The sequence below is a fragment of the Loxodonta africana genome, chromosome 14, assembly GCF_030014295.1.
Source record: "Loxodonta africana isolate mLoxAfr1 chromosome 14, mLoxAfr1.hap2, whole genome shotgun sequence".
NCBI lineage: Eukaryota > Metazoa > Chordata > Mammalia > Proboscidea > Elephantidae > Loxodonta > Loxodonta africana.
Genome location: NC_087355.1, coordinates 16716197 through 16731529, shown reverse-complemented (window position 1 = coordinate 16731529; position 15333 = coordinate 16716197). Strand labels below are relative to the sequence as shown.

Genomic DNA, 15333 nt, shown 5'->3' with positions numbered 1-15333 from the left:
TAATGTTGATATTTTGACCTCCTCCCATGAATCACAAATAGAACATCTAGAATGGTGAATCCTTTTCGGAAGATTTTCAGTTTACTTTGCCCAGATCCATCAGAGAAATCACTATCTATTGCAGCTGTAACCTTACAAAATGTATTTCTTAAATAGTAAGACTTAAAAGTCAAAACTAGCCCTTGATCCATGGGCTGCAGAATGGATGTCGTGTTAGCAGGCATGAAAATAACAGTAATCTCCTTGTTCATCTCCATCAGAGCTCTTGAGTGACCAGGCGCATTGTCAGTGTTGTTGTTGTTGTTAGGTGCTGTTGAGTGGATTCTGACTCATAACGACCCTACACACAATAGAACGAAACACTGCCCAGTCCTGCACCATCCTCACGGTTGTTGCTATGCTTGAGTCCATTGTTGCTGCCATCGTGTCAATCCCTCTCCCTGAGAGTCTTCCTCTTTTTCTCTGACCCTCTACTTTACCAGGCATATGTCCTTCTCCAGGGTCTGATTCCTCCTGATAACATGTCCAAAGCATGTGAGATGTAGTCTCACCATCTTTGCTTCTAAGGCTCATTCTGTTTGTACTTCTTCCAAGACGGATTTATTAGTTCTTTTGGCAGTCCATGGTATATTCAGTGTTCTTCGCCAGCATCACAATTCAAAGGTGTCAACTCTTCTTCGGTCTTCCATATTCATTGTCCAGCTTTCGCATGCATATAAAGTGATCGAAAACACCATGGCTTTTGGTCAGGTGCATCTTAGTCCTCAAGGTGACATCTTTGCTTTTCAAGAGGTCTTTTGCAGCAGATTTGCCCAGTGCAATGCATCTTTTGATTTCTTGACTGCTGCTTCCATGGCTGTTGATTTTGGATCCAAGTAAAATGAAATCCTTGGCAACCTGTCTTTTCTCCGTTTATCATGATGTTGCTTATTGGTCCCGTTGTGAGGATTTTTGCTTTCTTTATGTTGAGGTATAATTCATATTGAAGGCTGTGGTCTTTGACCTTCATCAGTAAGTGCTTAAGTCCTCTTAACTTTCAGCAAGCAAGGTTGTGTCATCTGAACAACGCAGGTTGTTAATGGTTCTTCCTCCAATCCTGATGCTCGTCTTCATATAGTCCAGCTTCTCAGATTATTTGCTCAGCATACAGACTGAATAGGTATGGCGAAAGGATACAACCCTGATGCACACCTTTCCTGAGTTTAAATCACACAGTATCCCCTTGTTTCTGTGCGAACAACTGCCTCTTGATCCGTGTACAGATTACTCAGCACAAGTAAGTGTCCTGGAATTCCTAGTCTCCGCAACATTATCCATAATTTGTTATGATCCACACAGTCTGATGCCTTGCGTAGTCAATAAACACAGGTAAACATCTTTCTGGTATTCTGTGCTTTCAGCCAGGATCCATCTGACATCAGCAGTGATATCTCTGGTTCCACATCCTCTTTAAATCCGGCTTGAATTTCCAGCAGTTCCCAGTGAATATAAGCAGTAATATTTTGAAAAGAATCTTTGTTTCTGAGCAGTAGGTCTCAACAGTGGGCTTCAGATATTCATAAACCAGGTTGTAAACAGTTGTGCTGTCATCCAGGCTTTGTTCTTCCATTTGTAGAGCACAGGCAGAGTAGATTTAGCATAATTCTTAAGGGCCTGAGGATTTTCAGAATGGTAAGTGAGCATTGGCTTCAGTGTAAAGCCACCAGCTGCCTTAGCCCCTGACAAGAGATCCAGCCTGTCCTCGAAGCTGTGAAGCCGAGCACTGACTTCTCCTCTCTGGGCATAAAGCCCTAGGTGACCTTTTCTCCCAGTGTAAGGGCTGTAGCCCCTTCATCAGTTACCTTCCGGGCAACTTGCTGCAGCAGCTCTGCATTGGCACTTGCTGCTTCACCTGGCACTTCATGTTATCCAGACGGCTTCTTTCCTTAAACCTCACCAACCAACCTCTGCTGGCTTCAAACTTTTCTTCTGCAGCTCCCTCACCTCTCTCCGCCTTCACAGAGTTGAAGAGAGTTAGGGCTTTGCTCTGGATTAGGGTTTGGCTTAAGGGAATGTTGTGGCTGGTTTGATCTTCTATCCGAGCCATTAAAACTTTCTCAGTGTCAGCAATAAGATTGTTTCGCTTTCTTATCATTCATGTGTTCACTGGAGTAGCACTTTTAATTTCTTTCAAAAACTTTTCCTTTGCATTTGCAGCTTGACTAACTGTTTGGCACAAGAGACCTAGCATTTAGCCTATCACGGCTTTCAATGTGCCTTCCTTTCTATGTTTGATAATTTCTAGCTTTTGATTTAAAGTGAGAGACATGAGACTCTTCCTTTCACTTGAACACTTAGAGGCCATTGTACGGTTATAAATTGGCCTAATTTCAATATTGTCATGCCTCGGGGAATAGGGAGGCTGAGGAGAGGGAGTGAAACGGGGAGCAGGGAGCGGGGCGGGGGCTGTGGACAGCTGATTGGTGGAACAGTCAGAACACATACAGCATTTATTGATTAGGTTTGCCGTCTTACTTGGGCACGGTTCGTGGCGCCCTAAAGCAATTACAAGAGTAACATCAAAGATCACTGATCACAGATCACCATAGCAGTCATAATAATAATGAAAAAATTTGAAATATTGTGAGAATTACCAAAGTGTGACACACAGACACAAAGTAAGCACATGCTATTGGAAAAATGGCGCCAATAGACTTGCTTGACGCAGAGTTGCCACAAGCTTTCAATTTATAGAAAATGCAGTATCTGCCAAGTGCAGTAAAACAAGGTATGCCCGTATATATTTATCTCATAATTTTTAATGTTTGCATAGTATTCCATTGTATGGAATGATCTAATTCACTTACATAATCTGTTTTAATACTTTACTATTCATTTTTTTAATTCATCATTAATTCAGCAAATATTGTTTGATTATCTAATAGGTGCCAGATACTGTGCTAGGCTTGGGGATGTAATGGGGACTGTGTCAGCTACATCAGATTGGTGGAAGGCTGGACAAGTCAACAGTGATTCGAAGGCACTTAAAAATTTTATGGTGCCTCAGGATCATTTGGCCAGCATATAATTTGGAGAAAAATTCTATCTTAATAAGAGTATGTGAAAGAATAGCTTTCAAAGTACTTAGAATGAAGTCCCCATCAGTTTGTTTCCTAGTGCTCTGGCATTTTTAATTTAATACCTACCGACGGTACTGACAGCTGTTTGGGTAGAATTTGACTGTTGCCAAAACTGATAGTTTTCTTCACTAATTTAAGATAAAATGAAGGTAAATATTTAGTGACTAAAATTTCTAAAAATCTATAGGCTCGTACATATGCTTGTGGAAAGCTGATTTTTCCTTTCTCCTGTTCATCCTCTTTCAGTTATTTACTGAACATCTAATATGTGCTAACCACTGAGCTTTCCAGCATATCTTACTTTAAATCAAATACACTTTTTGGAGATTGGCTTTGGAATTTAATCAGATACATCTTAAATGTCTGTTGCCTTTTTAGTAAACATTGATTCTTCTAATGTTTACTAAAAATTACTCAAAAGGCTAAAAACTCTTAAGTCTTAAAAATATAAACCTCCCTTAACTTTGGTAGTGTTAAACTTAAAAAAAAAAAATTTTTTTTTTTTTTTTTTACTTTTTACTTAGGGTGTGTTAAATGCAGCAGTTTTTTCTTTTGTCATATTAGGACAACTAAGAAAATAATTCTGCTTAGTGAGTGAATTCATCTCTGTCCTAGCCACTACCTTAGGGGCATAGGGCATTTGTATTCTCATAGGGGAAAAAATAGACTCCAGATTCTTTTTAAGAACACCCAGGCTACATAGTGAATCCTTAAAGCAAAAGCTCTTGGAAAAATTCACAGAAACACTAACATAACTCCTGTATGTTTCAGGCTCCAGATGAGAGTACTTTTTTTGTGTGTGTGTATGTGCTTTAGGTAAAGGTTTACAGAACAAAGTAGTTTCTCATTGAACAATTAATACACATACGGTTTTGTGGCATTGGTTGCCAACCTCGTGACGTGTCAACACTCTCCCCTTCTCGACCTTGGGTTCCCTATTACCAGCTTTCCCGTCCCCTCCTTGCCCCTGGGCTGGTGAGCCCATTTAACCTCATTATGTTTTATGGGCCTTACTAATCTTTGGCTGAAGGGTAAACGTCAGGAGTGACTTCAGTACTGAGCTGAAAGGGTGTCTGGTGGCCGTACGCTCGGGGCAGATGAGAATACTTTTAGAATTCTGTTTTCATTTAAAAAGTCTTTGTAAGTTCTGTGAAATCTCAGTTATACATGAATGCTATTCTCCCTGATTTTGCTGGCTGGAAACATAAGCTGCTGGTCATCACGTGCTGCCAGTTAAGCTAAATTTTGCTGCACACCATGCGATAAATAGCTCTTGTTATTTAGTGGAGCTTTGTTTACCTTTTTTTTTTTTTTTTAAAGCAGCCCTTGGTTAATTTTAGGTGTAAATTTGACATAGTTTTTAAAATGTCCTGAGTTATAAGGTATGCTTAGCTATTTGATAGAAAGCTAGACAAATAATAGTTTGAAACTATTTCATTACTAAGCTCACATTCACATGCAAATACACAGATTTCCTTCTTGAACACTGTGTCTGAGCTCTAAGCTTAAGGCTGGGTGTACAAAGATGAAAAAGTCATGGTCACTGCTTTCAATCTTAGCGGTAAGAGAAACACGTTAACTAGTAATCACATGCTATGTAATAAGTGCAGTAAATGTAGAATAAGGAGAACTAGTGCATTCCCAGTTTGTTCGACAGTCCCTTTTCCCCTCTATCTTTAAATGAAAATGCTTGGGAAATGTTCTTTCTTTTCTGCTAACCGATTCTGAAGACCTTAGTTGAAGCAGGAAGGTTTTTGTTCAGTAGCTTAGAATGAAGAAGGTACCACACTTCATTCAATGCTTTCAGTATGCAATATTATGTTTGCATAAAACTGATTACATAATTTAATTTGATTTATATATTTATAAGGACTAGGAGAAAATTATGTCAATAGTGGAAAAGAATACAAGAAGGGTTTGGTATGCATGGGGAGTAAGAAATATTACTATAAAAAATTTTTTTAAGTAAAACCCTTTTAAAAACAATTCAGTCGCAGCCACTTGCCTTCTTGGAAGAAGACATTCGGGAAGTTTTAAAAGAAGAAACTGGAACAGACATATTCCTGAAAGAGGAAGATGAACCTGCTTACAAAAGCTGCAAACAAGAGGTGATCTTTTAGTATTATGGTTAATGAAAGTCCATTTCGTCCTATTTACTTTGCTGTAATGTTTCCATTGTAAATTGTTCATTCCAGCATACGGCTTCTGTAAAGAAAGTCAGAAAATCACTAGTCTTAGATAATTGGGAAAAAGAAGAACCAGACCCTCAGCTATTCACTGAAGACATTTCCGACATGCAGGTTTGTACAGAGTTCTTTTTAATTAAAATGGTTGCTTTAAGCCCTAGTTTTTATCTTTTATTCATTATGTGACCAGTTAATTAGTGATTCATGCAGTTTCCTTTGGTATCATTCTGCCTACTTCAGAGAGAAACTTATCAACTGTAGAGAATATTTTATTTACAGCCTTGTTTTGTTTATATTTGTTGTGCTTTGAGAGGCGTTTGCCCTCTTATGTATGATGTCAAAAAATGATATTTCTCAAAACTTTAAATTTCAGGGCTAATCTTTGATTCATTTCTGAAATACTTAATATTACTATATTACCAGAATTTCATAGGAGCCAAAAGTGTTCTTGAAGGGAAAAGAACAGGTCTTCCACTACCACTTACTCAGTAGCCCCTCTATTTGTCTCCATTTTTGAATTATTTTATTTTCCTCTTTTTTTTTTCTCTCCCTTAGTCAGAAAATATATTTTCAACATCTTTATTAATGATACCATTATTGGAAATACATGACAATAGGTGCAACTTGACTCCTGAAAAACAGGATATAAATTCAACCAACAAAACATGTACACTTACTAAAAAGAAACCAAACCCTAACACTTCCAAAGTTGTCAAATTGGAAAAGAACCTTCAGGTATGGATTTATAAATTTCTTTTAGTGTTTTTTTGTTGTTGTTTATTCAATTATCACTTTGGATTTACTGATCACAAATTATATTTTTTCTTTTAAATCTGAAATTGAATATACCCTTTGCTATTGTCAATTCCGACTCATAGCGACCCTATAGGACAGAGTAGAACTGCCCCATAAGGTTTCCAAGGTTGTAAATCTTTACGGAAGCAGACTGCCTTTCAATTAGCAGCCCAGTGCTTAACCACTATACCACCAAGGCTCCTTGAAATTGACTATAACAACAACTAAACATTCCCCGTTATTTTGTTACTCAAATTAGATTTGGATTTTTGAGAGATTAGCATTCCTGACATCAGGGCACATATAAACTAAATGATTGGAATTGTAGCCAAAAAACCCTAAATCCACTTCTGGCACCCCTTCTCCTATGACAAATACGTATAGCCCTAATTTGCTATCATGAAAGGGTAAGTGGTTGGAAGCAGTTGCAACGTGATTTTACTGGTATAATGGTTCCCAGTGAACTTTTTGGCTCAGAAATTATAAGACAAAATCCTTCTTCTAGCTGCTATGCAGCCAGTATGTAGCTGTAAATGAAAACTGGAAAGTTTTTTACCGTGTTGAGAGCTCACCCCAGAGAATTTGAGAGTTCATTGAGGAGGAAGTTGTCTTTATACCATGGTGACTGCCGCACTAGCATTCCTGACATTTACGCATTCCTTGAAAGCATCTTTGCCAATCAAATATGGCCTCCTCACCTCTGGCTTAGCCACTGCTCTTCAAAGAACACACCCTTTTAATCCACTTAAAATGATTTGAGTTCCTAGCATTTAACTAACAGAACTTTTCAGGAAAAGGTTTGCATAGCAGGTTTTATCTGTAATATAATGACCTACACACCTTGATAAAGGAAGAAAACGAATCAAACATCGCCTTGATTTCGTATTATCAATACATGTCCTAATTTGTAAGACATACAGCATTCTCACACCATTTTGGACATTACATCCTCTGTTTCAGTCTTTCTGCAAGAGTGTGAGAGCAACAAAGGCTGACATTTTCTTCCACATCAAGACTTACTCATTTGATTTGGGAGCTATATCTTGGGGACAACACTTTTAACCTGCCTCCAGAGGCCTGCGAGCAATAGAGACAGCTAAAAATAATTGGCTTTTAAAAGTCTATTGTGAAGTAGTATAGATAGTTGTTATGGTCATTTTCACATCGCTATTAATATTTTCTTCCTAGTCAAATTGTGAGTGGGAAACGGTGGTTTATGGGAAGACAGAAGACCAACTTATCATGACTGAACAAGCCAGAAGATACCTGAGCACTTACACCAGCAGCACTTCAAGAGCTCTAATACTGTAATTGTTACCAGGACTGGTGAAATGCCTGACTTCCCTACTGTATTCTACACTAAATTAGGTTACAATGAAATTTTTGTCAATTAATTGTTTTTAACATTTTAATACAGGCCTGAAATGCTTTGCATACTTTTTTATATTGGGCAGACAAAAAGTTAAGCCACTTAAGTAAGGGGTAGGCAATTTCATAGGTTATTTTTTAGGAAATGATATTTTTAAAATTTGTTTTTAAAGAACAAGACAGGGAAAATAATATTAGAATGTTCAGAGATTTCCTAAGAGTAAACTTTCACATATTTTCTTCACGAGATACGTGTTGCTACTCTCTTGATGCTGCAGTTTTGTTGTAATATGTAATGATTTCTGAAACTAGTTTCTGTATGGAAAGCATACGTGGTGTTATGAAGTGCTTCTGCCTGTGTGCTGACTTACTTAGGCTGATGTCTACAGAGAAACACAGTGAAAAGGAATGTAAAGGAAGGATAGGAAGTTGCACTACTAATTCTTGGTATTTTTCAAAAACAGTAAAATTAACTACAGTGTTAAATGTATTTATTTGAGCGTGGTACTAAAAACAAAAAGCATTGAAAAGGGTTTTTTTCCTTATTAGTAAGGAGTCAGTATTTTCTTCATAAATCTCAGAAGAGCTGAGAGTTTTGTTGAATGTATTGTACAGTATGTAGGAGCAGGAAAACTTTGTAAATTGGAAAGAAGTCTGTTTTTATAATTTATTTTCATTTTTAAAGCTTAAATGTAGATATTTATATATATATAGGGCATCTAGAAGCCAGTGTTGTTTCCTGTCATTACAGCTAACATAGTAAAGAACAATTTTGTCCTTTAAGTATGAAACTGTAGTAAGTTATAGCTACAAAGAATACAATATCTATACTGTGTGTCACATCTACCTAAATGTTGCACTATGCCCTTTAAATCATGTTGGTTATAAAGTAGTTCTAAAAATGTACTAAATAATAATTTAATATTTTCTTTTTAAATTATATTGGGGGGATCCTATAAATTAATCTGATGATTTGTATATGTGTTTGAAATTTTTGCATTTTATTTTGTTTAAGAAATAATATGGTACCTTGGTCCCTAAAAACAGTCTGCACTTAGAAGTTTATTATATTTACTCAATGTTTCAGAAGTAAAGAACATTATCTTTTATTTATAAAAAAAATTTTGTCCTTTTATAAATGTTTTGTATTTCTCTGCAGGTTACAACAGTTGCTTCAGTTGCCTGTTTTAGGTGTTTGCACTTACTTTTTCTTGAAAGAATGTCTTTAATTTGCTTTTGTGGTAGATTTTATGTAATTTTTTGAGACATATAATGGTGTGCTGTCAACTTAAACACTGACAGATAAATAAAATTGTACACTGTAGTTTTAATTATTTATAATTGACACACTCTCTCCCTCTCCACTCCTGAAGTATGCTGCTATAGGAAGTAGCAGAGTCGGCTTGCTGCTATGAGAGAAGGAAAGAGCAAACACCACTTGCACTGTGTGAGAAGAAAAAAGGCAAATGATGGCAAGTTCTCAAGTTAACGGAATCAGCCATTACCAAGCAAGTTCTTGCAAATACCAAAATACTTAAAAATCAAAAGCCTTAAAAAAAAATAAAAAGCTTAAGGTTGTCTGATCTGTTTTTATGTTACTAGAAATTGAAATACCAAGTATTTTAATGCCTAGCTCTTGAGCAGTAGACCTAAAAGGGTTTTAAGCTATTTAAATCCACTTGCTAGTTTTTGCATATTAAATGTAGTGAGAAGTGAAAAAAATGTATGGTACTAAGATTATGCCTTGTTGATAACAGATAAACCAATTCGAATCTTCTTAGCAGTGTCTGTTAAGTATGTTGATTGCTTCCTATTTAATGAACTTCTCACAGCAATCTCACTTTGTAAAACCAATGATTGTAGCAAAATCATACTGGATCATTTCAGTTACGTTGAATTAATAGCATATACCATATTCTTACACAAATAATGCATGCCTTCTCTGTGTGTTTGTTGGCCACGCCACACTATCCTCTTCGAGGCACCCCCACAGGCGCCCCCACAAGCGCTGCCACGCCAGTCCTCTTCCACATATTACTGTAAAAAAAAAAATTAGCATAGCGCACTCACGAAAGTACCTCGTGGGGGAGGGCTCAGCCAGCAAATGCAGAAGGTGCGCATTATGTGTGTAAAAATACAGTAATGGTTCTTCTTTTTTTTTTTTTTTTATTGAAACCCTTAGCTGGTTTGGATGTATGCAGTCTCTAATCACCAAAGTATAATATCTAGGAAGAGCTATATTTTTTACAGCATAATTTTTCTTGAGCATTAAATTATCCCACATGTGATGTATTGCAGGTAACCCTGGTCTTATTGAACATAGCACATATTTGGATTGGTATTGGTTGAATCCTCCAGTTAACTGTTTTGTTGCGTTTTGCAAGAAGATTTTTAGTCTTAAACATGTCAGGCATCTTAAGTCACCTTTATACTGTTGTGTTCAGTTGAATTTCAGTATGTTCTAAAAGTACCAGACATACATGGAGCAGCCATACTTGCATGGGAACTGACTACACGCTTATAATACTCCCATTTTGTTATAAGGTTTTCACATTCATATAACAATTACCCTGACTAAATTGAGTTTTTTGGTGTATTGGGAAAGCTATTGTAAGAGAATCTTGCATACAATGCTGATGAATATGAACATCCAAAATAAAGCATCTGTGTACAAGCTGACTTGGCATTATTCATTTTGTTTTAAAAGAAAATGTTTTTGTGTTTTATGGTTGTTGCCCAAATAGGGTCCATGCCTTCAAGCAGTGGACCCAATGAAACATACTCCAAGTCAGAAAGAGAAAGTTTATTAGGAGGTGACATCAATGGGAAGTCCAACAGCAATGCAGGCTGTCTTTATAGAGTCCTGAAAGGCAATTTTATATTATCTTAGAGCTTATGTGTTGCTGTCATGGAAACCCTGGTGGCACAGTGGTTAAGAGCTCAGGCTGCAAACCAAAAGGTCAGCACTTTGAATCTACCAGGTGCTCCTTGGAGACTCTATGGGGCAGTTCTACTCTGTTCTGTAGGGTTGCTATGAGTCAGAATTGACTCGACAGCAATGAGTTTGGTTTGGTTTTTGGTCATTGTCATAAGGGGGACATAGTGTCTTTTAGGCACATAGCCTACAGATGGCCGGACGAGTTACACATTACAAGATAGTTACAAGAGACTCCTTATCAGACTGAAAAGATACATTCCAGACATCTGGGCTCTAATCTTTATGTAATAGGGGGTCATAAATTACAGGTGGCCAGGTGGCCTGACAGAACAAAACAAAGTCATTGACAAAAGTATGCAGAAAGGAGAAAGCAGGCAGAAAAAAACTTACAGGTCATCCTGGCATTAATTATGTCAAGCCCTCAATTGCCCATTTTGAAAAGAAGAAAACGTTGCAAAGTATTGGGGTCATATGGTATTCTTGAACCGGTAAGGACTTTACCCAAGGTTCTGTTCTTAGTCCTTTTTTCTCCCTTAGAATTCCCTTTATAGGTAATTTTTTCTCTTAACACAATTCGATCTCTTTACCGAGTCTTTTTCCAAGTCATATTTTCAACTGCCTTTTAGATGTTTCCATATGACTATTTTGTTTGACACCTTAAATGCAATATCCAAAGTAAATTTTCTTTTTTTCTCAACTTGGACCTGCCCATTCTTTCATCCACAGAGTAATCTGCCCATCATTCACCCCTACATTGAAATCTGTTACAAATTCTCAGCCTGCAAAAGGCCACTGCTCTAATTCCGCTCCTTCATCTGTTACTTGGATTACTGAACTAATCATTCTGATCTCCATTTTATAGAAGTACCAAGAAACTGCACAATGACACTAGAGTGTCACCTGGGCAAGGCAAACCGGTCACCCAGTCACGTCTACTGTATTACATTACCTTAGTGAGTTCACCACCATCCAGATACTATCTGTAGTCTTCTGTTGGATTAACACACTGCAAATGAGTTTACTTTTCAGTAGAAGACTTCTAGCAAACTTAGGAAACTGACACGTGAAACCAGGATGCCAGTCTGGTAATTTAAAGTGTAAAATATAACTGCTGATGGGACTAGACTCATTCTTTGTGTGTAAGCAAAAAGAAACAAAAAATAAAAAGCCCACAGATCTGATCACATCTCTGCTGTTTGAAGATCTTGCATGGTTCTCTATTACTTGAATACTAATGCGCTTTCTCCTCCTTTACTTCCCAATTCCACACTTCTTTTTCAATCATGCTGGTAACTTGGCACTTCCAAGAACATACATGGGAATGCCCCTGTTTTCATGCCTGCATTTGTAATGTTCTCTCTGCCTTACTGCTTTTGTCTTCCTAACCTGTTAAAATCTTACTCAGCTTTTTAGCACAGGTCTGTGAATCATTTCCTGAGTGTTCTAGTGCTTTCATCAAACTTTCCCACTGGACTTTACATTTCTGTAGGGATTGCTATTTATGGCTCCTTCATTCCTGTATCTAGCATAGTGCTTGCTTTAGAAAATCTTAGTGTTAAAATATTTTTTGAAAACTAGTCACGACCCTTTTAAGGACTGTTAACCATACTTATTTTATGCAGAGGAAGTGAATTGGTCCCTTAGTTATCTGTATGAAACCAGTTTTGCTTTATAACCAAGAAATATGAATTACTTTGTTAAGATCCTGTAGCTCATTTTATAACCCTGTCCCTATCTGTAGGAGCCCTGGTGACGCAGCAGTTAAAAGCCCTCCGCTGCTAGCCGAAAGGTCTACAGTTGGAACCCACCAGCTGCTCTGCAGGAGAAGGATATGGCAATCTGCTTACATAAAGATTTACAGCCTTGGAAACCCTATGGGGCAGTTCTACTCTGTCCTGTAGGGTCGCTATGAGTCAGAATCGAGTTGATGGCAGTGTGTGGTGATGGTACCTGTCTGTGAATTGTACTTTTGCTCCCAACTCCGGCAATCAAGTGAAGACTGGCCTAATCAAAGTAACTACTCATCAACACAGTGAAGTGCCTTTTTTCTTGATATTTGTATTTTTCCTTTTTTTTTTTTTTTAATCTCCTAGTTACAGAAAAGAAAAACCAACAAAAAACAAACCCACTGCCATGGAGTCAATCCTGACTCATAGCGGCCCTAGAGGACACAGTAGAACTGCCCCATAGGGTTTCCAAGGAGTGGCTGGTGGATTCGAACTGCTGATGTTTTGGTTAGCAGCCTGAGCTCTTCACCGCTGCGCTGCTGCCAGGGCTCCAGAAAAGAAAAAGTTCGTGTTAATTAAACTCCTGCACAGCTTGCATCAGACCTAGCAAAGGGGTTTACTTTCCTGATGTTCTCTTCCTTAATGTGTTACTATATGTGACATTAAGATTTGTCTTGACAAGGATGCCCTTTATCACCGCTCTTATTCAACATTGTGTTAGAGGTCCTAGCCAGAGCAATTAGGCTAGACAAAGAAATAAAGGGCATCCGGATTGGCAAGGAAGAAGTAAAATTATCTCTATTTCCAGATGACATGATCTTATACACAGAAAACCCTAAGGAATCCTCCAGAAAACTACTGAAACTAATAGAAGAGTTTGGCAGAGTCTCAGGTTACAAGATAAACATACAAAAATCACTTGGATTCCTCTACATCAACAAAAAGAACATCGAAGAGGAAATAACCAAATCAATACCATTCACAGTAGCCCCCAAGAAGATAAAATACTTAGGAATAAATCTTACCAAAGATGTAAAAGACCGATACAAAGAAAACCACAAAGTACTAGTGCAAGAAACTAAAAGGGACCTACATAAGTGGAAAAACATACCTTGCTCATGGATAGGAAGATTTAACATAGTAAAAATGTTCTACCAAAAGCTATCTATACATACAATGCACTTCCAATCCAAATTCCAATGACGTTTTTTAATGTGATGGAGAAACAAATCACTAACTTCATATGGAAGGGAAAGAAGCCTCGGATAAGTAAAGCATTACTGAAAAAGAAGCAGAAAGTGGGAGGCCTCACTCTACCTGATTTTAGAACCTATTATACAGCCACAGTAGTCAAAACAGCCTGATACTGGTACAACAACAGGCACACAGACCAATGGAACAGAATTGAGAATCCAGAAATAAATCCATCCACATATGAGCAGCTGATATTTGACAAAGGCCCAGTGTCAGTTAATTGGGGAAAAGATAGTCTTTTTAACAAATGGTGCTGGCATAACTGGATATCCATTTGCAAAAAAATGAAACAGGACCCATACCTCACACCATGCACAAAAACTAACTCCAAGTGGATCAAAGACCTAAACATAAAGACTAAAACGATAAAGATCATGGAAGAAAAAATAGGGACAACCCTAGGAGCCCTAATACAAGGCATAAACAGAATACAAACATTATGAAAAATGACGAAGAGAAACCAGATAACTGGGAGCTCCTAAAAATCAAACACCTATGCTCATCTAAAGACTTCACCAAAAGAGTAAAAAGACCACCTACAGACTGGGAAAGAATATTCAGCTATGACATCTTCGACCAGCGCCTGATCTCTAAAATCTATATGATTTTGTTAAAACTCAACCACAAAAAGACAAACAACGCAATCAAAAAGTGGGCAAAGGATATGAACACACACTTCACTAAAGAAGATATTCAGGCAGCTAACAGATACATGAGAAAATGCTCTCGATCATTAGCCATTAGAGAAATGCAAATTAAAACTACGATGAGATTCCATCTCACTCCAACAAGGCTGGCATTAATCCAAAAAACACAAAATAGTAAATGTTGGAGAGGCTGCGGAGAGATTGGAAGTCTTATACACTGCTGGTGGGAATGTCAAATGGTACAACCACTTTGGAAATCTATCTGGCGTTTTCTTAAAAAGTTAGAAATAGAACTACCATACAACCCAGAAATCCCACTCCTCGGAGTATACCCTAGAGAAATACGAGCCTTTACACGAACAGATATATGTACACCCATGTTTATTGCAGCACTGTTTATAATAGCAAAAAGCTGGAAGCAATCAAGGTGTCCATCAACAGATGAATGGATAAATAAATTACGGTATATTCACACAATGGAATACTACGCATCGATAAAGAACAGTGACGAATCTGTGAAACATTTCATAACATGGAGGAACCTGGAAGGCATTACGCTGAGTGAAATTAGTCAGATGCAAAAGGACAAATATTGTATAAGACCACTATTAAAAGATCTTGAGAAATAGTATAAACTGAGAAGAACACATTCTTTTGTGGTTACGAGGGGTGGGGGGAGAGGGCTATTTACTGATTAGTTAGTAGATAAGAACTACTTTAGGTGAAGGGAAGGACAATACTCAATACAGGGAAGGTCAGCTCAACTGGACTGGACTGGACCAAAAGCAAAGAAGTTTCCAGGATAAACTGAATGCTTCCAAGGCCAACGGAGCAAGGGCAGGGGTTTGGGGACTATGGCTTAAGGGGACTTCTAAGTCAACTGGCAAAATAAATTCTATTATGAAAACATTCTGCATCCCACTTTGAAGTGTGGCGTCTGCGGTCTTAAATGCTAACAAGCGGCCATCTAAGACGCATCAATTGGTCTCAACCCACCTGGAGCAAAGGAGAATGAAGAACACCAAGGTCACACGACAACTATGAGTCCGAGAGACAGAAAGGGCCACATGAACTAGAGACTTACATCATCCTGAGACCAGAAGAACTAGATGGTGCCCGGCCACAACCGATGACTGCCCTGACAGGGAGCACAACAGAGAACCCCTGAGGGAGCAGGAGAATAGTGGGATGCAGACCCCAAATTCTCATAAAAAGACCAGACTTAATGGTCTGACTGAGACTAGAGGAATCCCTGCGGTCATGGTCCCCAAACCTTCTGTTGGCCCAGAACAGGAACCA

At 38.0% G+C, this 15333-nt stretch overlaps 1 protein-coding gene across 8 annotated transcripts in view; it reads left to right on the top strand.

The window, feature by feature from the left end:
• The window catches only part of MYBL1 (MYB proto-oncogene like 1), a 52305-nt gene extending 42139 nt beyond the window's left edge, over positions 1-10166 (top strand). For 3 of the 8 annotated variants that reach the window (XM_064267768.1, XM_003408334.4, XM_010588325.3), the window contains 5 exons: positions 5111-5227; positions 5315-5419; positions 5861-6040; positions 7289-7407; positions 8842-10165. In XM_064267768.1, coding sequence (XP_064123838.1) covers positions 5111-5227; positions 5315-5419; positions 5861-6040; positions 7289-7407; positions 8842-8854 — 534 coding nt within the window. In that variant the 3' untranslated portion in view covers positions 8855-10165. Of the gene's footprint in view, positions 1-5110; positions 5228-5314; positions 5420-5860; positions 6041-7288 lie in introns of all 8 variants that reach the window. The other 5 variants (XM_064267769.1, XM_023545747.2, XR_002785183.2 and 2 more) reach the window with 4 other exon arrangements.
• Positions 10167-15333: the final 5167 nt, after the last annotated feature.